General features: G+C 37.6%; 1 protein-coding gene across 1 annotated transcript in view; it reads left to right on the top strand.

Moving 5' to 3' along the window:
- The window catches only part of EXOSC1 (exosome component 1), a 70,928-nt gene that overhangs the window by 15,754 nt on the left and 31,591 nt on the right, over window positions 1-23,583 (top strand). Inside the window, exons 3-5 of the mRNA XM_053692974.1 lie at window positions 966-1,041; window positions 3,709-3,875; window positions 16,602-16,690. Of these exons, the coding sequence (XP_053548949.1) occupies window positions 966-1,041; window positions 3,709-3,875; window positions 16,602-16,690 (332 nt within the window). The remainder of the gene's footprint in view (window positions 1-965; window positions 1,042-3,708; window positions 3,876-16,601; window positions 16,691-23,583) is intronic.

Below are 23,583 nucleotides of genomic sequence, written 5' to 3'. Positions count from 1 at the left end.
TATACAAGTTAACTCCAATAGAGTTTTGTTGCACATGCAATACATATAAACACTAATTTTGACATATAATAATATACCATTGAACCCTCTCTATTGCAGGTTCCTCCTCCCTCCCCATATGCTTTTTTTTTTTTTAAATCATTATCTTCTTGACCATTCAAAACAACTGCAGCAAACAAGGTGTTGACCCTATTCTAATATAGTTCACACGCGGCTGATATGAAAATGGAAGACTTCAGAAATGTTGTAATTACAAGGTGTTTACAGTTAAGAAAGACCAAACATTTTTATGAGCTTGCTATCTGCTGTAATTTCAATTTGCAATAAGTAACAGGATGCATGCAAGTAACAGGATTTACTGACGGCCACAATTTGTGTTACCCAAGTATGCAAGCTCCCCTCCTACATTATTCAGATGGACTGTCAACATTAAAGGGACATGAAACCCCACAATGTTTCTTTCACGATTTAGATAGAGCATGTGATTTTTAACAACTTTCCAATTTACTTCTATTGTCTAATTTTTGGTTCTCCTGATATCCTTTTGTTAAAATGATACCTAGGTAGACCTCACGAGCTGATGATTTGATTGGTGGATGCACATTTATGCCTCACTCTTATGGCTCACCCCAGTGCATCCAGCTAGCTCCCAGTAGTGTATTGCTGCTTCTTCAACAAAGGATACCAAGCGAAGGAAGCAAAATAGATAACATAAGTAAAATGGAAATTGGTTTAATATTGTATTCTCTATCTGAATCATTGAAAGAAGAAATTTGGGTTTCGTGTACACATTAGGTGTTACAAACAAACTAACTGTGCCGAGTACCGATTTTACTTTGTAAATGGCTGCTTTTTCTTTGCTGTACAAAAAGTACCTGCAAAGCAATAGCTACCAGGTATTACACTTTCTGTTCTCTCTGTAGCGCTTCCCTTTACTAAACGCATATTCACATTGTTCTTTTCAGATGCCGCGTATTTCAGTGGCTCGAGAGAGAGAGTCTCATCTTCTACCAGGTGTTGGTGCAATTGTCCACATGCAAAGTAAGAAATGGAATTTCATGGCATATTTGTTTTCAAAATGAATCAGTTTCTAAGCATTTACTTGTCGTCCTTAAAATTAACTGGGGGAGATTAAAACAACAATATAGGATGCATTAACTAAACGTATTGTTTTTATCTTGGAACAATTAGGTATATTAAAGGGACAGTCTACTTGAAAATTGATATTGTTTTAAAAGATAGATAATCCCTTTATTACCCGTTCCCCAGTTTTGCACAACCAACACAGTTATATTAATATATAATAATCTTGAACTACCTTTATCCTTAGCCCCTGCTGGTTGCCCCTTATCTCTTTGTTGTTTTTTTAAAGCTTCTTACAATCTTGCATTTTAGCCAATTAGTGCTGGTTCTTGTGAACCCATTATCATTCTCCACAGGAGTGAACACAATGTTATCTATGTTATCTATATGGCACACATGAACTGGCACTTTTGGCTGAAGTGCCAGATTGTAAATAATAAAAAAAGCTCTGAGATATAAGCAGGCCCACAGGGGCTACGAAACAGGCAATCCTTAGAAGTCATAATAGTATATTAACTATACACAATTACTGGTATGCATAGCTGTGGAATGGGTTAGTAAAGGAGTAATCTCTGTCTTTTAAACAATCAAGTGACTGTCCCTTTAACAAATATGTGTTTGCAGTTAATGTCAGATAAGAGAGGCATACACATGCATAAACGCTGAGGAACAATCACAAAGCCAAAATACAAGTGCTACCTGATACTCTGCAGAAATGGCCACAAAGAACCGAAGGACTGTTACTCACCACCCCGGTAATGAGAGGAATCTACTCCACAGGATATGAGCACAGAGCGGCTAGCGTTTTCTTCAGTATGTGCTCCTGCTGTATCTGCACCACGGGCTCCAGATCGCTTCCCGGGTTCACGTGTCACGCTCCTCCAATGATAGCCCAAGTATCGGATCTCCCCAACAGGACGTCACACAAACAGCTGGTCCACAACGTAACTCGGAGGTGCCGGTCAGGGAAAGTAGGTAACTTAAAATGCAGAAATGAAAGGCTGGCACATCTTGAGTTGTAATGTAAAAAGTTCTTTTATTTCAGTCAATTTAAAACAAGCGGGTTTGCAAAGCTCAGGAAGTATGCTTTACATGTTTCGGCATCTCAGCCCTTAATATAAGCATAATTCAAGGTAAAATAATATTAAAAATATATAGGGCTTGCCCCTCACTCATTGGATATTATAAATCATATGTGACTGACCATACCAGAAAAACCCCTCAGATTTAAGTTGGAATTGGGGGGAAAACAGAGTTACCCAGCATAAACGTAAATATGCGTGGCAGGACAAAATAAATTTAGCAATGCTGAGAGCCATATTAAATATAGTAAGCTCTAACTGTGATAGGAAAATAGATACATGTGTGGTAGAGAGAATAGAAATACTAAATATATACATTGTTACAATCAATAGGGACTACATGCCCCAAAGTGTTAACACAATCTGTGTGTATATAATAAAGGGGAAGTCAATTAGTGGAAGAAAAGGCAGCATTAGGGAAAGACGAAAGGTATTAACCCCCTTTAATAGTGTCAAAGCAATTGGCAAAAAATTATGCTGGGAAGGAGAAGACAAGAAATCTCAATAAGCCTTTTTGCAAGTGGGTCTTGTGGATTAATATCATGTATGATTCGGCACTGTTGAGCATGTGAAACTATAATTTAATGAGAATTAACTAAGAATCCATACATGCAGCCACAAAACAACCCATTGTGTATGTTTAAGCAGAATGATGTAAAAATGATACCATCATACTTTTAATGTTGATCCCAAAATAACAAACATACTGGTTGTTAATGGAGAAAAAAAAATCAATTAAATACTACAAAAAATATACCACGGGTACTATAAATACAGACACTAATTCATAATAATGTAATTTCATTATTATTGGAGCTATTCCCAGAAATTAATGAGCTCAAATATGGAATTATACCCTTTTGGTATTCTTGTATCCAGATTAAAAATCCAAAAAGCCTCACGTTTCAAAAGTAATTTCCCCATATAACCCCCACGTTTTGGGTAGTTTGACTGCCCTCAATCACCATCCATTTCAATGTTTTGTTGACACTATTGTGCTCTTGAATGAAATGATTTGCCAACTCTGAAAACCATCTTTCCTTTTGATGTCAGAGAGGTGTTGTCTAATCCTCTCTCTGACCTCACGTATTGTGCAACCTATGTATATTGTTTACAATTACATGTGACCGCCAAATCATTGTACACTGCATTTTTTAGATCTACAATTACACAAGTGTCAAGTTCATATGTTTTACCATTCGTGGTGTGATTCAAATGTTTTTGACAGATTTGCAAAAACTGCACGGGACGCATGGCTGTAGCCACATCTGTGCAATCCCCTTTACCCCCCCCTTAGAGCCAAGAACTGGTTAGTTTTTCACTTTTCAACTCGCTAGGTGACAATACAATTACCTACGGTGACACCCTTTTCAATAAGAAAAGTTGCAACCTTTATGTACTTCTTGTTGTAGCCTGTCATCCGCCCCAAAAGCATTGGAAAGTACAAAACCTTCATCAAAATTCAACTTATTTCCAAACTTTGGTTGACGGAATAGATTAGACAACTTACCCTAAAAACAATTTTTTTTTTCATCCACACAAGTGGAGACAGTGAATGGGTCTAACAATGATGATTCAATAAGAGAGAATCCCACAGTGGGATTCACCTTTGCTGAGCTTTCAGATATTCAAAGTTTGACAGTTTTGGAACATGAAAGTGACATCCTGGATAGAGTGACAAATCCACACACAGGATTCAGACCGAAATCGGTATTTTACCCAATCCACTCAAGGTGTAATTTTTTTTTAAAAAGAGTGAAACGTGATTTGGTGAAATTGTCACTCAACCCAGTAAAAGCCCCAATAATTTATCAGTCAAAGAAGATTGGCTATCTGAGTCTCTTAAAAGAACCAATCCTGATCTGTAATCAAAACTGCTGATAAGGACGGCAGTGTGGTGGTATGGCAAAAAGCATCCTATCTCAATGAAATCATGAGACAGCTTGAGAATAAGGATGATTATGTTTTACTCAGCCATAATCCCACTACCCCGCCTTTATAACACAGTCAAAGACACTATTGGATAAAGGCCTAGCGGCTGGTCACTTAGACCAGGATACTTTCAAATTTCTTTTGTCCATCAACCTATTGTTCCCATATTCCATGTGCTTCCTAAAAGTAATAAGTCCTTGAAGGTTAGAGGCCGGCCCATAGTGTCCGGCATAGGTTCTATCTGTGAAAGAAGTTGTCCGAATGGTTGGACACGCATCTGACAACCATTGGTTTTGAAACTTCCGAGTTACTTGAGAGACACTAAACAGGTCCTCCCAGAGGTTTGAAGGTTTTCAGTGCAATTCTAATGACTGCTGGCTTACAGTAGACGTAGTTTCTTTATATTCCTCAATCCCCACACCAAGTGGGTCTAAGAGCAATAGAATATTTTTACAATAATTGCACTGACTATGACTATCCTTTGTGGATTACCTGATTGATGTAACAGATTTCCTTCTGGACCAAAATTATTTTACGTTCCAAGACAATTATTACCTTCAGGTCCGTGGGAACCGCAATGGGGGCGAGATTTGGCCCCCTCGTTTGCGAATTTAACTATGGGCTGGTGGGCGTCAATTTTCTGCTATGGTGATCGTAACCCTTTCATCTCAAATATTCGATCATACTATCGCTATATAGATGACTTGCTACTGGTTTTGTCAGGTGATGATCGGTTGATAGGTGATTTCAATTGATTTTCTCAATGATAATCCGTAGTGGTCTTCGGTTCACATTATGAGTATAACAGGCGACAGAATTAATTTTCTGGACATTACTCTATTATTCAATAATGGAAGTGGAGACCACCATGTATAGGAAACCCATTTTGGGTAACACCCCTTTTAACATGGTCACAGTAATCATCCCAAAACATGTTCAATATTCAATTATTACGGGACAGTTAATCAGAACTAAACTTAATTGCAGCAGCCAATCAGACTTTGAATTTCAAAGTAAAGATCTTACCAAAAGATTTTTGGAAAGGGGCTACAACAAGAATTTGATACATAAAGCAAAATAAGAGGTGGATGCTATCAGTCGTGATTCTCTTCTTGGAGATCAGTCAACAAGAACAAAACAATCTAATTTCTCAGCTGACAGAGTAAGCTTTGTAACTCAATATTCGTCTGAATATCATCAAATCTGTAAAGTGATCAAAAAGCATTTTCCAATGCTTTTTGGCGGATGACAGGCTACAACAAGAAGTACAAAAAGGTTGCAACTTTTCTTATCAAAAAGGTGTCACCTTAGGTAATTTATTGTCACCTAGCGAGTTGAAAGTGAAAAACAAACCAGTTCTTGGCTCTAAGTAAAGGGGATGCACAGATGTGGCTACAGCCAGTGCGTCCCGTGCAGTTTTGCAAATCTGTCAAAAACATTTGAATCACACACGAATGGTAAAACATATGAACTTGACACTTGTGTTAATTGTAGATCTAAAAATGCAGTGTACATGATTTGGTGCACATGTAATTGTAAACAATATACATAGGTTGCACAATACGTGAGGTCAGAGAGAGGATTAGACAACACCTCTCTGACATCAAAAGGAAAGATGGTTGTTCAGAGTTGGCAAATCATTTCATTCAAGAGCACAATAGTGTCAACAAAACATTGAAATGGATGGTGATTGAGCAGTCAAACTACCCAAACGTGGGGGTAATATGGGGAAATTACTTTTGAAACGTGAGGCTTTTTGGATTTTTAATCTTGATACAAGAATACCAAAAGGGTATAATTCCATATTTGACCTCATTAATTTCTGGGAATAGCTCCAATAATAATGAAATTACAATTATTATGAATTAGTGTCTGTATTTATAGTACCCTGGTATAGTTTTTGTAGTATTTTATTGATTTTTTTTCTCCATTAACAACCAGTATGTTTTAGGGGTGCCTAAAATAATCGATTCTGCGATGCATCGCGATGCAGCCTGTTAACGATGCTGCATCGATGCAGTGCAGATCAGAATCGATTCAGGGGTGACATCATCGCGCAACGTCACGTGACCCCGCCTCTCTCACATAGCAGACGAGCCGACAGCATTTGTGTCAGGATTAATCTGGTTACAGCCCCCAGCTACACCACATCAGGACTTGCTGTGCACTCTGCGCAGATATCTGACCCAGAGAGCATTACCAATAGACCTCCTCTCACATGTTCCGGTCAGGAATTTTTATGACACCTATCCTAAAGAGCCGACAGCAGCCTCATGTAAACAGTGAATCTTTTCTTGTATTATAGATTCACTGTTTACTGTTGCGGTCTCTGCTGCATGTTTCCTCTCTGTCAGACCCCTAGCCCAAAGGAGCATTTGAGGGTTGCTATTAGATACAGCAAGTCAAAAGTTTTACAGCAACCCTCAAATGCTCGTTTGGGCTAGGGATCTGACAGAGGAAACATGCAGCAGAGACCGCAACAGTAAACAGTGAATCTATAATACAAGAAAAGATTCACTGTTTACATGAGGCTGCTGTCGGCTCTTTAGGATAGGTGTCATAAAAATTCCTGACCGGAACATGTGAGAGGAGGTCTATTGGTAATGCTCTCTGGGTCAGGTTTCAGATGTCTGCATGTACTCTGTGAGAATGTTTGAGTGAGTACACTGCTGCTGGTTTTCCTTTGTAAAATAAATCTACACATACATATCTGTGCATATTGTAGCATTATGTTTATAAGTGCTCTTCCATCTTACACAGTTGTTTAAAAGATTATTATATATACACACACACACTATATATATATATATATATATATATAGTGTGTGTGTGTATATATATATATATATATATATATATATATATATATATATATATATATATATATATATATAAAATATGGAATAGAACAAGATCATGAAAATCATAGGCAGTAATCGTGATGCATCGCGATGCATCGTAGAATCGAATCGTATCGAATCGTTACGATGATAATCGTAATCGAATCGAATCGTGAGACAAGTGAAGATGCGCAGCTCTAGTATGTTTGTTATTTCGGGATCAACATTAAAAGTATGATTGGTATCATTTTTACATCATTCTGCTTAAACATACACAATGGTTGGTTTTGTGGCTGCATGTATGATTCTTATTTAATTCTCATTAAATTATATTTCACATGCTCAACAGTGCCGAATCATACATGATATTAATCCACAAACCCACTTGCAAAAAGCTTATTGGAGATTTCTGTCTTCTCCTTCCCAGCATAATTTTTTGCCATTTCTTTGACACTATTAAAGGGTTAATACCTTTTCTTTCCCAAATGCTGCCTTTTTCTTTCCACTAATTGACTTCCCCTTTATTATATACACACAGATTGTGTTAACACTTTGGGGCATGTAGTCCTATTGATTGTAACAATATATATATTTAGTATTTCTATTCTCTCTACCACACATGTATCTATTTTCCTGATCACAGTTAGAGCTTAGTATATTTAATATGGCTCTCAGCATTGCTAAATTTATTTTGTCCTGCCACGCATATTTAAGTTTATGCTGGGTATCTCTGTTTTCCCAATTCCACCTTAAATCTGAGGTTTTTTTCTGGTATGGTCAGTCACATGATTTATAATATCCAATGAGTGAGGGGCAAGCCCTATATATTTTAACATTATTTTACCTTGAATTATGCTTATGATTAAGGCTGAGATGCCGAAACATGTAAAGCATACTTCCTGAGCTTTGCAAACCCGCTTGTTTTAAATTGACTGAAATAAAGAACTTTTTACATTACAACTCAAGGAGATGTGCCAGCCTTTCATTTCTGCATTTGAAATATATATATATATATATCCATATTATTATTTTTTTCATGTAATTGGCAAGAGTCCATGAGCTAGTGACGTATGGAATATACAATCCTTCCAGGAGGGGCAAAGTTTACCAAACCTCAAATGCCTATAAATACACCCCTCACCACACCCACATTCAGTTTTACAAACTTTGCCTCCCTATGGAGGTGGTGAAGTAAGTTTTTCTTGATTTTTTTTTCTCTATAATAAGCGCTTCTCAGCATATGAAGCCCAATTCCCTCTCAGAGTACCGTGTTTGTCAGAGGGATGTGAAGAGAGTATCGCCTATTGATTTTTTGGTTTTCCTCACGGGATATCTCTTTCAAGGGTTCTCTGATATCGGTCATTTAGATTCATTCTCCTACCTCCCTTTTCCAGATCAGACGATATACTCCTATATACCATTACCTCATGCTGAATACATCTTCAGTACTGGTTGGCTATCTGCTATATGTGGATGGGTGTCCTTTCGGTAAATACGTATTATTATTTAAGACACTCTCAGCTATGGTTTGGCACTTTATTGTATTATATAAAGTTTTAAAGTGTATGTATTTACTTATATTTGCCATGAGTCAGGTCTATGTATATTTCCTTTTGCAGTCTAAACAGTTTCAGTATAGGAATCATGTTTTGCGTAAGTTTTTATTTAAACTTTTTTCTTACCTGGGGTTCAGTCTTTTTTCAATTTGACTCTCATTTTTTGCGGGCAAAAAATACAAGTTTTTTTTATTGCGTCATTCCTTGACGCAACTTTCTTTTTTGCCGCCGAAGTTGCTCTGTTAATGTCGCAAGTTTAGTCATTTCCGGTGTCTTTGACGCTAGTTTTGTTGCGGAATTGCATTATATTATGACGCAAATTGTGTCATTTCCTGGTGATAGTATTGCTCAAAAAGTTTTATTCCTTTTTTGCGTTATGCGTCATACTTGGCGCAAAAAATTAGTCATTTACCCCTCTCCCTCTTGCTCGCTGTTTTTAATAATATTTATTTTTTTAAAGCTATTATGCCTGCTTTTGTTTTTCTTTACTGAAATTGTTACATTGTGAAATTGAATATTTTGCTTAAATGTTATTTTTCCTTTTTCGGTTACATTTTGCCAGATGTTTCATTCTGATCCTGACTCTGATGTTTCTGTACAAACTATGATGCTTGGAACACAATTCTACAAAGCTCAGTGTGTCTTTTTCATTATTTAGCTGTTAATTCTTCAGTTCAATTAATTGGCATTTGTTTATGTTTATGTTTTATGTTTCTACATATATAATGAATTTACTGTTTTTTACATATTCAGTTCTTGTACTTGATCATTTGCAAACATTACTGTTGTTGCTTATTAATCATAAAGGTTATGACTGCTATTATGCCTTTAAATAAACTTACAAGGTCTCTTTCAAAAATGTTAAAATTTAATTAATTTTGTTCTGACCAAATAGCATACTTAAGTCTTATTCTACTGACAAGTTTTCTTTGTTTTAAGATCCTGTATCAGACAATTTGTTAATTCTCCTTATTTTATCATTTAAAATAATTTTTTTTTATGTTCTTTGATAAGGAAATATTTGTTATTTATAGTTTTAGTAATCCTCCTATTAACTATATTATTAATCCTTTTCTAACTGGATTTAAGATTTTTTTGCTCTTAAAGGTAAGGTACAGTTTATGGTAAGTCAAATCATATAACTATCTAATAATAACCTGCCGCTTATCGCTAACTTTATTTACTTGTTTACGTTGTATTTTACATGAAATTCAAACTTTATATTTCCTGACCGTTTTCGCCGAATCTCCACCCCCATGCCACTTCCGTGCTTTATATCCTCTTCTCTCATCGAGCCGTTCTCAGCCCTGTGCTTACGTAAGCTCAATGCGCGTTCACAGGCTGGATTTCTTATGCTCATGCAGCCACTTCCCCGCTAGCGATATAAAATACTAGTGTAATAAAAATTAGGAATGCTGTTTACTAAATGAAGATCATTTCCCAATTGCAGATATAAATAAAGACCGTACACATTTAAATACATATTCATTGTAAAAAACTCACTTGCTGCGAAGATCGTTCCAATTGTTATGTAAACTAAAACAAAACAATCGCTACCGAGCAAGCAGTGAGCATGCGCAAATCACGAACGAGCACGGGTGGATGTAGGTTGAGTTTAGCCGGACGCATGCGCTCAGTCATCCAGTGATGTAGGAAATGTCGGGCGGACGAAAGATTGGTGTCGGAACAGTATCTTCGAAGGGAGAAAATAAAGTAATTATGAGGACTTACTGTCATAATGATGAATTAAACTTATGCTAATTTGTAATTTATAAACAATGGCGTTTAGTTATATGCTTAACTTTTACCTTACCTTTAAGGTTTTTTCATATGCAATATACTATTTGTATTATATTCTAGAGAGTGTTTATCCTGATTCCTCTTGGGACTGTTAACTATTTCTATGGAGATTGGTACTTATTTTCAGGATTCTTTTTTGAATTTTTGAATATAACCTTGGTAGAGCATATTCATGTACTGTTTATATTTTAGCTCAGCTTTATCTGTGGTTTTCTCAACCTTTGTTAAACAGTTAGTATAAGCAGTTTTCAGATTCTCTGTTTAGTTACTTCAGAAGTAATCATGTAATTATGTTTACTATATCTATTTATTATGATTTCAAATATATTTTATTATTTCTATCTTGATAGGACAATTTGTTTGATTTCTATTTTCTCCACTATTGTTGGAGGTCTAGAATTTCTTTCTGCCCTACTTTAAGTCCGGTGATGTAGATCAGTTGGTGAATGTCCTGACTACAAATGTTGTTCTAGATCCAAGGGTCTTAGATTCATATTCCGGCAGGGTTATTTCAGCCTTTTGGCCTTTTGAGGTCAATTTTATTGTATACCATTGATTTGGGTAATAACAACAACTGTTTTGTTCAGCTTCTAATTTGGTTAATTCAGAGTTTAAGCACTGAAATAGCGTTTTGTATCTTTTGGGAGAAATACACTATATATTTACTTATTAGACTGCATGAAGGTGCGGTTCTCTATCCAGTCATTCTGGTGGGGGGCAGATTAAATTGTTTTTGGATCAGTCCAAAATCTATATGTATGTTAGGGTTTGAATAGATTTTCAGAATGAGACCTTCTATAGGAAGAATCTTTCTTTCTCAGTATGCTCGGTGTTTTAGGAATGATTATGCTAATTCTTTTTTGAAGGAACAGGGTTTCTATTCAATTCTATTCTTTGTCCCAAAGAAGAAGGGTTTATTCAGTCCATTTTTTTGGATCTGATGACTTTTATATTGTTTTGTTAGAATTTCAACTTTTATGTTGGCAATTATAAGGACTATAATGCCTTTTTGTTTTTTTAAATTTCTTTTTATTGATTTTTTTTTTTCCATATACAACATAAAATATGAACAACAAAAAATAGTTGTCAAAGCAGACTGACTGCCTGCATATATACAACATACTATCGTAAAAAAAGAAACATATATTCTCTAAATTGAAACAATACTTATTACCAATTGCTCTCTTACTTAATTAGTTTGTCATGTCGAGTTAATTCAATATCTTATTTGTTTACTTTCAAATATAATTTAACCTTATTTCTAGCAATTGTACTTGAGTCCGTCTCTCTTGTGGGACAGTGTATATAAAGAGAAAAAAAAAAGAAAAAACTCCACAAACATATACTACATATACTATCTAAACCTTTAGTATAGTTTTGCATATCCTTTTGTATGTACATTCCACATTAAGGTCCTTTTTTTTTATATTTTTAAAATTTTACTAAATTATCGACTTATCGGATTACTTTAGCTTATTCCGATCTTTTTATTCTCTATCTTCCTCTTGTTGTATATACTATGGTAGCCACATGTTCCCTCGGACTTAACCGTCTTTATATATTAAGATTTATCCTGTGTGTGACCCAAAGGTAAAGAATATTACCTGTTTGTGTACTTAACTGTGTGCCGGGTGGTGGGGAGGGGAAACCATGCATCCTTCCAATGTACATTCATTTGTCTATAGTAATGTCTTCCATGTAGCCGGCAACTTGTCATTAACTATCCAATGTCTTACTAAGCTTAATTTTAATAATGGTGTAATAATCTGTATTTGTACCATCCTTGGTTGTGCTTCTATTACTTAAAGCCATTTGTACAGAAACATTTTAAGCACACTCTGTGACTTTAATTTTATGTTATATTGTTCCATAACCATCTGATTTATCATTTCTACTTTAAATTGGGCAATACTTGGCCCCTGGGTAGATTTCCATTTAGCCAGTATCAGTATACGCCCCTGTAAGATAGCGGTATTGATCAATTTTATATTACTCAGTTGGCCCTGTGTTTCATACAGAAATATAATATGCTTACTATTAATTTGGCATTTTTGTTCTAACATCATATTTAGCCAATATTGTACTTTTAACCAAAACTGTTTGATTTTTGGGCATGCCCATAAACAATGTTCCATATCTGCCAGTCTTGATCCACATTTAGAACACACTATACTGTCATTTTTATACCAGTATGCCAATATGCTAGGTGTAATATATAACGGATTTATTATCTTGAAATGTGCTTCTCTCCATGATGTTATATTCGTTACCCTAGTGATCCTTTTTAAACTGGAAGTGATCTCTATCAATGAAAGGGTCTCAAATGTTTTTACCCACTTCCCGTATATCACCTGAGCATGCATTCCTGCTTTATACGTCGTGTATAAGTTATATATCCTACTAACTGCATATTTCTTTAGTGCAAATGAATTGATTACTTCCTCTAATTCTCCCAAACTCCAGTTTGATCCGTATTTATTTTGTAGTTCACTGTAAAGGTGTCTAATTTGAAGGTATGCATAAAATCATTTTTTTAGATAAAATTAAATTCTCTGCTTAATATTTCAAATGATTTACTAGTATTTAGTACTGTTTCTTGGAGTTGTATCACATACCTCAGACCTTGCTCCCCCCATTTCTGAAATATCCCCTTCCTATCACATCCTGGTTTGAAATTAGGGTTTCCCGCCTTTTTGTTAAGGTAATTTCATGTCCACTCATTTTTCAGGCTGTTTATCCTCATATTTTGTCATTCAGTCCACTTGTGGATTCTGAGATTTTCTTTTTTAAATAAGCTTTACCAATTTGTCACTTTTTTCCATTTTGTCTAGGGACAGCTTTACAAATGTTTTCATAGGTTCTTGGTGCCTTTCTTTCTGTCTTCAGACAGTAAAATATGGTGGTGCTTCCTTATTTGGATGGTATCTTGGTATTAGCTTAAACTTTTCTTTTATTAAGATGGACGGATAGCTCAGCATACTAATGCACTGTAGCTGAGCCCTGTAGGGTTGCAGATTAGATTCCTGTCGAGGTCCATTCAGTCTTTCATTCTCCGAAGTCGATTAAATGAGCAGCGTTTTGAGGCCCTTACGGGTAACTAGACGCGCTTACAAGTACCCAATACATACATATGAAAGCGCAGTATTCATATATATGGATCTTTCTTTTTTGGAATCTCTCTTAAGAATCAACTAAGTTTTGTTTCTTCAAAACATGGTTAGAGTATTTAATTTACCTAAGAGTTTTGTGATTCCTTAGAAAAGGGTCACTTATTTTTGGGTTTTTAGATGGATTCTGTTTTCAGGTCTTTGTCTTTATTGGACAAAAGTCAATTGTATTTGGCAGCCTGTTTTTCTTACAGTCTGGAACATTTCTTTCAGTGGCTATGTGCATGAAAGTCTTCGGTCTCATAACTGCAGCATCGGGCATGGTTCCCTTTGCTCGTTTTTCATCTGAGATCTCTTTTTGCTTTGCATAATGAATATATGATACAGAGTTTGTTTTCAGATATCACAGTTGATATTCTTAAATCCTAAACACTCTACTCTCTCTTTTTGATGATTAGTCTATCATCGTTTTTTTTTCAGGGGGTCTCCTTTTGTTCGTCCTTCCTGAACTGTATTCTTTATGGATGCAAGTCTTGCAGGTTGGGGCGCTGTCTGAGGGTCTTTGACAGTAAAAGGGGTTTGGAAACTTCAAGAGGCGAGGTTTCCAATCGATATTTTGAACTCCGTGCTATTTTCAGAGCTCTTTCAGGCTTGGCTTTTTTTAGGAGAGAATTTTTCTTTCAGACAGACTATCACAATTGTAGCATATGTTACATAGTTGATAAGGTTGGAAAAAGACTGAAGTCCATCGAGTTCAACCTATACAAATCTAAAATACTTACAAAAAGCTCCAGTTAAGCTTAAATAACCCCACTAAAAGATTACCCATTTAAAACTGGCAATCATATACAGGAATTTAATTTATATACAGAAATGTATCCAGACTATTTTTAAATGTATCTAGGGTATTGGCATTCATTACCTCCTTTGGTAATGAGTTCCACAATTTTATTGTTCTTACACTGAAAAAGCTTTTCCGTTGCAGGAGATTAAATCTCCTTTCCTCCAACCTTAAATTGTGACCTCTTGTCAAACAATTTTCTTGGAATAAACAGAGCTTCTGCCATCTCTGTATATGGGCCTTGAATATTTTTATATAAAGTAATCATGTCACCTCTCAAGCACCTTTTTTCAAAAGAAAACAGACCCAGTTTGGCTAGCCTCTCCTCATAGGTTAAATTCTCCAATCCCCTTATTAGCTTTGTGGCCCTTCTCTGAACTTTTTCTAGTTCTGCAGTATATTATTTTTTTTGCGATTGGTCCCCAGAACTGCACTCCATACTCAAGGTGAGGTCTTACTAGGGCTTTATATAGTGACAGAATTATGCTTTCTTCCCTTGAATCAATGCCTCTTTTAATACATGCTAGTATCTTATTAGCCTTTGAAGCCGCTGCCCTGCATTGTGCACCCATCTTTAACTTGTTATCTATTAATACTCCCAAATCCCTTTCCTCCTCTGTTTGCTAAGTCTTGTCCCATTTAAAAAATATGTTGCCTATTATTTTTACTTCCAAAATGTAGAACCTTGCATTTTCCTGTATTAAATCTCATTTTACATTTACCTGCCCATACTTCTAATTTTTGCATTTCCCTTTGTAATGAAAGTTGGAAGAGAGGGAGAAAAAAAATTAAATGACCCCCCTCCTCAAGATCGGCCCCCATCAGTCGTTCTCTAGTCACGGTTGCGAGTGTAACTCATAATCCATTGCTGGGAAAGGAAAACAGGGCAGATTTTTGTAATGGCAATATAAATTGTAACTGTCTTGTTAAAGGCCATGAAAGTATTACTCTTAACCATTTCATAAAGTAATGTCTAAGAATTTTTTCAGAGAGAAGTTTATTATCTTGTAACTCGATCGTCATCTGAAGAGTCATAATATTGATACATTCAACTACACTAGTGGCATCAGGGGACTTCCATTTCCTAAATATTTAATTGTGTGCTGCCAATATGGCCACAATTATCAAATATTGCTCACCAGTTTGTGACTGTTCAGAGAATAAAAAAAGATATGAAAGGGCATTAAATCAATTTTATTCCGGAGATATTTATTCAACCAAAAGTTAATCTTTCCCCAATATTATCTCATTTTAGGGCATGTCCACATGCAATGTAGTATATCATCCGATTTCGCTGCATTGCTTTTGAAAAACTTACACTGTTGATTCTATGTGTCCACTTATTGATTATTTCAGGTGTGAGATATTAGTTTATTAATTTCAATTGAACTTCTCTCCAGCTGATTATTACTGTGGCCGCCTCCGATAGTCTTATACTCTTCAAAATTATCTTGAGTTTGTAAGTTAGTAAAAGGTTTAGAGAAACAATCCCTATAAACTTTAATCCTTGCTTATAATACTTGTAGGTCCCAGTCATAGCCGTATAATTGGCATAATTGTGTAAGGTAACTCCTTGCCTGCGATGATATGCAAAACACTTTTTTTTTGGGTTAAATGATATTAACAGATATATCGGCAAGTGTTTGGAATATTGTGTGTCTGTCATGTTTTAATTTGAGCAACAAAGATTATCCCCTTCTCATTCCACTCGGTATCCCTATATTGGTAAATAGCGGGAAGTCTGGTAATCTACACCCAGTGTATTACAGTACTTCTGCCATGCTAAAATATTAGAAAATGTCCTCAGATTACTGATGTTACTGGGTAAATTTAGCATGTGGCTGATCAAGAGCTGCTTTTAAGATGAACGGCACTGATTGATCTTTCTCTATATCATAGTTTACTGTTTGTTAAAGAGATATTAAACTCAATTTTTTTCATTCATGGTTCAGATAGAGCATGTAATTTTAAGCATCTTTCTAGTTATTTCCTATTGTCAATTTGTCTTTGTTCTCTTGTTATCTTTATTTGATAAAAGCTTGAATGTAAGTGTGGATATGGGCCCATTTTTGGTTAAGAATCCTGGGTAGCACTTGCTTATTGGTGGCTACATTAAGCCACCAATCGACAAGCGCTACCCAGGTGCTGAACCAAAAATGGGTTTGACTCCTAGGTTTACATTCTTGATTTTAAAATAAATATACCAAGAGAACAAAGAAAATTTGAGAATGGAGTAAATTAGATAGTTGCTTAAAATTAGGCATGCTCTAGCCGAATGATGAAATAAAAATAAAAAATTGGTTTCATATCCCTTTAAGCCTAGTTGTCCTAATCTAATTTTTTTTTCCTTGTGCATATAGGTAATGAGCATAAACTCACGGTTTTCTAAAGTCCAAATTATGTATATTGGATCCACAGCGCTGAAAAATACTTTCAGAGGCACAATAAGGTACGTTATATTTTCCTACTAGTGTTCTTTAGCCTTGTATGACTTTAAAGTGAAAGGTAAATCCTAGCGTTTGTAAAACGCTAGGATTTACTATTGAAACAAAGGGGGACTTTCATTCATGAAGTATAAGGTACTTCATGTAGAAAGCTCCTTTATTTGATTCAATCGATCGCCGTTTTTTACCTTGTACTGGAACCCATGGGAAAAAATATTTGTCTAAGAGGTGCCCACATTTGTTTTTTGCCGGTGGGCTGCTGTACAAGGGTAAAAACGGCGATCGATTGATCAAATAAAGGAGCTTTCTACATGAAGTATCTTATACTTCATGGAATGAAAGTCCCCTTTATTTGTTTTCAATAGTAAATCCTAGCATTTGTACAACGCTAGGATTTACTTTCACTTTAAGAGTTTACATGGACCATTTCAGTCATAAATTTAAAATTCACATAAATGAATTACATCTTTTGGACAGAAACATTTTGTAATCTACAAATAATGGCAAAAAATGCTTCTAGTAAAAGTTATCACTGTGTTCAGTGTTAATTTCTCTTGTTAAGTGTATCCAGTCCCACGGGATCATCCATTACTTATGGGATATTACTCCTCCCCAACAGGAAGTGCAAGAGGATTCACCCAGCAGAGCTGCTATATAGCTCCTCCCCTAACGTCCTTACCAGTCATTCTCTTGCACCCCAACGAATAGATAGGATGTGTGAGAGGACTATGGTGATTATACTTAGTTTTATATCTTCAATCAAAAGTTTGTTATTTTAAAATAGCACCGGAGTGTGTTATTATCTCTATGGCAGAGTTTGAAGAAGAATCTACCAGAGTTTTTGCTATGATTTTAGCCGGAGTAGTTAAGATCATATTGCTGTTTCTCGGCCATCTGAGGAGAGGTAAACTTCAGATCAGGGGACAGCGGGCAGATGAATCTGCATAGAGGTATGTAGCAGCTTTTATTTTCTGACAATGGAATTGATGAGAAAATCCTGCCATACCGATATGTCATGTATGTATACTTTACACTTCAGTATTCTGGGGAATGGTACTTCACTAGAATTACACTGTAAGAAGTACATAAAGCTGTTTAATAACTAGAAATTATGTTTAACGTTTTTGCTGGAATGTAAAATCGTTTTCATTTGCTGAGTTACTGAGTGAATAAATGTTTGGGCACTATTTTTCCACTTGGCAGTTGCTTAATCTTTTTTCTGACAGTTTCTGTTCTCTCTCACTACTGTGTGTGAGGGGGAGGGGCCGTTTTTTGGCGCTTTTTGCTACGCATCAAATATTTCAGTCAGCAGCTCATTGTATTTCCTGCATGATCCGGTTCATCTCTACAGAGCTCAGGGGTCTTCAAAACTTATTTTGAGGGAGGTAATTTCTCTCAGCAGAGCTGTGAGAATTATAGTTGACTGAGATAAAAAACGTTTATTCTGTAATTTGTTTCCTGCTTTCAGAATTTGTTATCTTGGCTAATGGGATTAAACCTTTGCTAAAGTTGTGTTGTTTACAAGGATTGATATAACTGTTTCAATTTATTAATTTTCAACTGTCATAGATCTTCTGTGCTTCTTAAAGGCACAGTACGTTTTTAATATTATTCTACCATTTGAATTGTATTTCCAAGTTGCAAGTTTATTTGCTAGTGTGTTAAACATGTCTGATTCAGAGGATGATACCTGTGTCATTTGTTGCAATGCCAAAGTGGAGCCCAATAGAAATTTATGTACTAACTGTATTGATGCTACTTTAAATAAAAGTCAATCTGTACAAATTGAACATATTTCACCAAACAACGAGGGGAGAGTTATGCCGACTAACTAGGCCTCACGTGTCAGTACCCTGCATCTCCCGCTCGGGAGGTGCGTGATATTGTAGCGCCGAGTACATCTGGGCGGCCATTACAAATCACATTACAGGATATGGCTACTGTTTATGACTGAAGTTTTGGCTAAATTACCAGAAACTAAGAGATATGCGTGATCACTCTGGGGTGAGAACAGAGTGCGCTGATAATATTAGGGCCATGTCAGACACGCGTCAACAATTTGCAGAAACATGAGGACGGAGAGCTTCATTCTGCGGGTGACGGTTCTGATCCAAACAAACTGGATTCAGATATTTCAAATTTTAAATTTAAGCTCGGAAAAACCTCGTGTATTTACTAGGGAGGTGTTAGCGGCTCTGAATGATTGTAACACAGTTGCAATACCAGAGAAAATGTGTAGGTTGGATAAATATTATTTGGCGGGTTCCCGGCGAAGTACTGACGTTTTTCCTATACCTAGAGACTTACTGAAATTGTTACTAAGGAGTGGGATAGACCCCGGTGTGCCGTTCTCACCCCCTCCGATATTTAGAAAGATGTTTTCCAATAGACGCCACCCACACGGGACTTATGGCAAACGGTCCCTAAGGTGGAGGGAGCTAGTTTCTACTTTAGCTAAGCGTACCACTATCCCGGTGGAGGATAGCTGTGCCTTTTCAGATCCAATGGATAAAAAGTTAGAGGGTTACCTTAAGAAAATGTTTGTTCAACAAGGTTTTATTATTGCAACCTCTTGCATGCATTGCGCCCTGTCACGGCTGCCAGCAGCATTTTGGTTTGAGTCTCTGGAGAGACACTTGAATCAGCTCCATTAGATGAGATTACACACAAGCTTAAAGCCCTTAAGTTAGCTAACTCATTTTCATTCAGATGCCGGTAGTACATTTAACTAAACTTACGGCTAAGAATTCCGGATTCGCCATTCAGCACGCAGAGCACTGAGGCTAAAATCCTGGTCAGCTGACGTTACTTCTAAATCTAAATTGCTTAATATACCTTTCAAAGGGCAGACCTTATTCGGCGCCCCGGGTTTGAAAGAAATTATCGCTGACATTAACAGGAGGGTAAAGGCCATGCCCTGCCTCAAGACAGAGCCAAACCTAAGGCTAGACAGTCCTAATTTTCGTTCCTTTCGTAATTTCAAAGCAGGAGCAGCATCAACTTCCTCTGCACCAAAACAGGAAGGAGCTGTTGCTCGCTACAGACAAAGGCTGGAGACCCTAACCAGTCTGGAACAAGGGCAAGGCAGGCCAGGAAACCTGCTGCTGCCCCTAAGACAGCATGAATCGAGGGCCCCCGATCCGGGAAACGGATCTAGTGGGGGGCAGACTTTCTCTCTTTCGCCCAGGCTTGGGCAAGAGATGTCCAGGATCCCTGGGCGTTAGAGATCATATCTCAGGGATACCTTCTAGACTTCAAATTCTCTCCCCCAAGAGGGAGATTTCATCTGTCAAGGTTGTCAACAAACCAAATAAAGAAAGAGGCGTTTCTACGCTGCGTACAAGATCTTTTATTAATGGGAGTGATCCATCGGTTCCGCGGGTCGGAATAAGGACAAGGGTTTTACTCAAAATCTGTTTGTGGTTCCCAAAAAGAGGGAACTTTCAGGCCAATCTTGGAATTTAAAGATCCTAAACAAATTCCTAAGAGTACATCGTTCAAAATGGAAACTATTCGGACAATTTTACCCATGATCCAAAAGGGTCAGTACATGACCACAGTGGATTTAGAAGGATGCTTTACCTTCACATACCAATTCACAAAGATCAGTACCGGTATCTAAGGTTTGCCTTTCCTAGACAGGCATTACCAGTTTGTAGCTCTTCCATTCGGATTGGCTACGGCTCCGAGAATCTTCACAAAAGTTCTGTGTGCTCTTCTGGCGGGTACTAAGACCGCGAGGAATTGCGGTAGCTCCGACCTAGACGACATTCTGATACAAGCTTCAAGCTTTCAAACTGCCAAGTCTCATACAGAGTTAGTACTGGCATTTCTAAGGTCGCATGGATGGAAGGTGAACGAAAAGAAGAGTTCTCTCTTTCCACTCACAAGAGTTCCCTTCTTGGGGACTCCTGATAGATTCTGTAGAAATGAAGATTTACCTGATCAGAAGACAGGTTAACCAAAGCTTCAAAAATGCATGCCGTGTCCCTTCATTCCATTCAAACACCCGTCAGTAGCTCAATGCATGGAGGTGATCGGCTTAATGGTAGCAGCAAGGGACATAAGTACCCTTTGCACGTCTACATCTCAGACCGCTGCAATTGTGCATGCTAAGTCAGTGGAATGGGGATTACTCAGACTTGTCCCCTACTCTGAATCTGGATCAAGAGACCAGAAATTTCTCTCTATGTGGCTTTCTCTCGGCCACATCTGTCCAGGGGGGTGCCATTCAGCAGGCCGGACTGGCAATTGTAACAACAGACGCCAGCCTACTAGGTTGGGGCGCTGTCTGGAATTCTCTGAAGGCTCAGGGACAATGGAATCAGAGGAGAGTCTCCTACCAATAAACATTCTGGAATTGAGAGCAAGTTCTCAATGCCATTCTGGCTTGGCCCCAGTCTAACAACTCGGGGGTTCATCAGGTTTCAGTCGGGACAACATCACGACTGTAGCCTTACATCAACCATCAGGGAGGGACAAGAAGCTCCCTAGCAATGATGGAAGTATCAAAGATAATTCGCTGGGCAGAGTCTCACTCTTGCCACCTGTAGCAATCCACATCCCGGGAGTGGAGAACTGGGAGGCGGATTTCTTAAGTCGTCAGACTTTTCATCCAGGGGAGTGGGAACTTCATCGGAGGTCTTTGCCCAAATACTTCGAACGTTGGGGCAAACCAGAGATAGATCTCATGGCGTCTCGACAGAACGCCAAGCTTCCTCGTTACGGGTCCAGATCCAGGGATCCGGGAGCGGTTCTGATAGATGCTTTGACAGCACCTTGGACCTTCGGGATGGCTTATGTGTTTCCACCCCTTCCCGATGCTTCCTCGATTGATTGCCAGAATCAAACAGGAGAGAGCTTCAGTGATTCTAATAACGCCTGCATGGCCACGCAGGACTTGGTATGCAGATCTAGTGGACATGTCATCCTTGTCCACCTTGGTCGCTACCTCTGAAACAGGACCTTCTGATACAGGGGTCCCCTTCAAACATCAAAATCTAATTTCTCTGAAGCTGACTGCTTGGAAATTGAACGCTTGATTTTATCAAAATGTGGTTTTTCTGAGTCAGTTATTGATACCTTAATACAGGCTAGGAAGCCTGTTACCAGAAAGATTTACCATAAGATATGGCGCAAATACTTATATTGGTGCGAATCCAAGAGTTACTCATGGAGTAAGGTTAGGATTCCGAGGATATTGTCTTTTCTACAAGAAGGTTTAGAAAAGGGTTTATCCGCTAGTTCCTTTAAAGGGACAGATTTCAGCTCTGTCCATTCTTTTACACAAACGTCTGTCAGAAGTTCCGGACGTTCAAGCTTTTTGTCAGGCTTTAGCTAGGATCAAGCCTGTGTTTAAAACTGTTGCTCCACCATGGAGTTTTGAACTTAGTTCTTAATGTTTTACAGGGGGTTCCGTTTGAACCCCTTCATTCCATTGATATCAAGTTGTTATCTTGGAAAGTTCTGTTTTTAATGGCGATTTCCTCGGCTCGAAGAGTCTCTGAGTTATCTGCCTTACATTGTGATTCTCCTTATCTGATTTTTCATTCAGACAAGGTAGTTCTGCGTACTAAACCTGGGTTCCTACCTAAGGTGGTCACTAACAGGAATATCAATCAAGAGATTGTGGTTACATCTTTGTGTCCTAATCCTTCTTCGAAAAAGGAACGTCTGCTACACAATCTAGATGTAGTCCGTGCCCTGAAATTTTATCTACAGGCAACTAAGGATTTTCGACAAACGTCTTCCCTGTTTGTCGTTTATTCTGGTCAGAGGAGAGGTCAAAAAGCTTCGGCTACCTCTCTCTCCTTTTGGCTTCGTAGCATAATACGGTTAGCCTATGAGACTGCTGGACAGCAGCCTCCTGAAAGAATTACAGCACATTCTACTAGAGCTGTGGCTTCCACTTGGGCCTTTAAGAATGAGGCTTCTGTTGAACAGATTTGCAAGGCTGCAACTTGGTCTTCTCTTCATACTTTTTCCAAATTTTACAAATTTGACACTTTTGCTTCTTCGGAGGCTGTTTTTGGGAGAAAGGTTCTTCAGGCAGTGGTTCCTTCCGTATAAAGAGCCTGCCTGTCCCTCCCGTCATCCGTGTACTTTAGCTTTGGTATTGGTATCCCCAAAAGTAATGGATGATCCGTGGACTGGATACACTTAACAAGAGAAAACATAATTTATGCTTACCTGATAAATTTATTTCTCTTGTAGTGTATCCAGTCCACGGCCCGCCCTGTCACTTTAAGGCAGGTAATTTTTCCATTAAACTACAGTCACCACTGTACCCTATGGTTTTCCTTTCTCTGCATGTTTTCGGTCGAATGACTGGTAATGGCAGTTAGGGGAGGAGCTATATAGCAGCTCTGCTGGGTGAATCCTCTTGCACTTCCTGTTGGGGAGGAGTTAATATCCCATAAGTAATGGATGATCCGTGGACTGGATACACTACAAGAGAAATAAATTTATCAGGTAAGCATAAATTATGTTTTTTCTCTGCACGTGCATGGGAAGCATAGCTAGATATTGTCAGTGCACCAGCATTTTAAATACCACAGCTGGTCAGAGCGCCAGTGGGGCTTGTATCATGTCGGCAATTAACAATTTGAGTCTTTGCCAGATGGTACAAGCACCTTATGCTCTCTTAACAAGTGCTGTGTTTAAAATGCTGGTGCACGGTGCATAATTAAATACACTTTTGAAACCGCTATAGCGTCTTTAAGAAGCATTTTTGCTAATACATGTATATTACAAAATTGCTTCTATTCAAAACTGAAATGCATCCATGTGAATTTAAATTTTGGCTGGAATGTCCCTTTAAAGGGACAGTCTACACCAGAATTTTTATTGTTTAAAAAGATAGATAATCCCTTTATTACCCATACCCTAATTTTGCATA

Source organism: Bombina bombina, chromosome 9 (assembly GCF_027579735.1).
Source record: "Bombina bombina isolate aBomBom1 chromosome 9, aBomBom1.pri, whole genome shotgun sequence".
In the NCBI taxonomy this organism is placed as follows: Eukaryota; Metazoa; Chordata; class Amphibia; order Anura; family Bombinatoridae; genus Bombina; species Bombina bombina.
The sequence above is the reverse complement of the archived record's forward strand: the minus strand, read 5'-3'. Positions and strand labels throughout refer to the sequence as shown.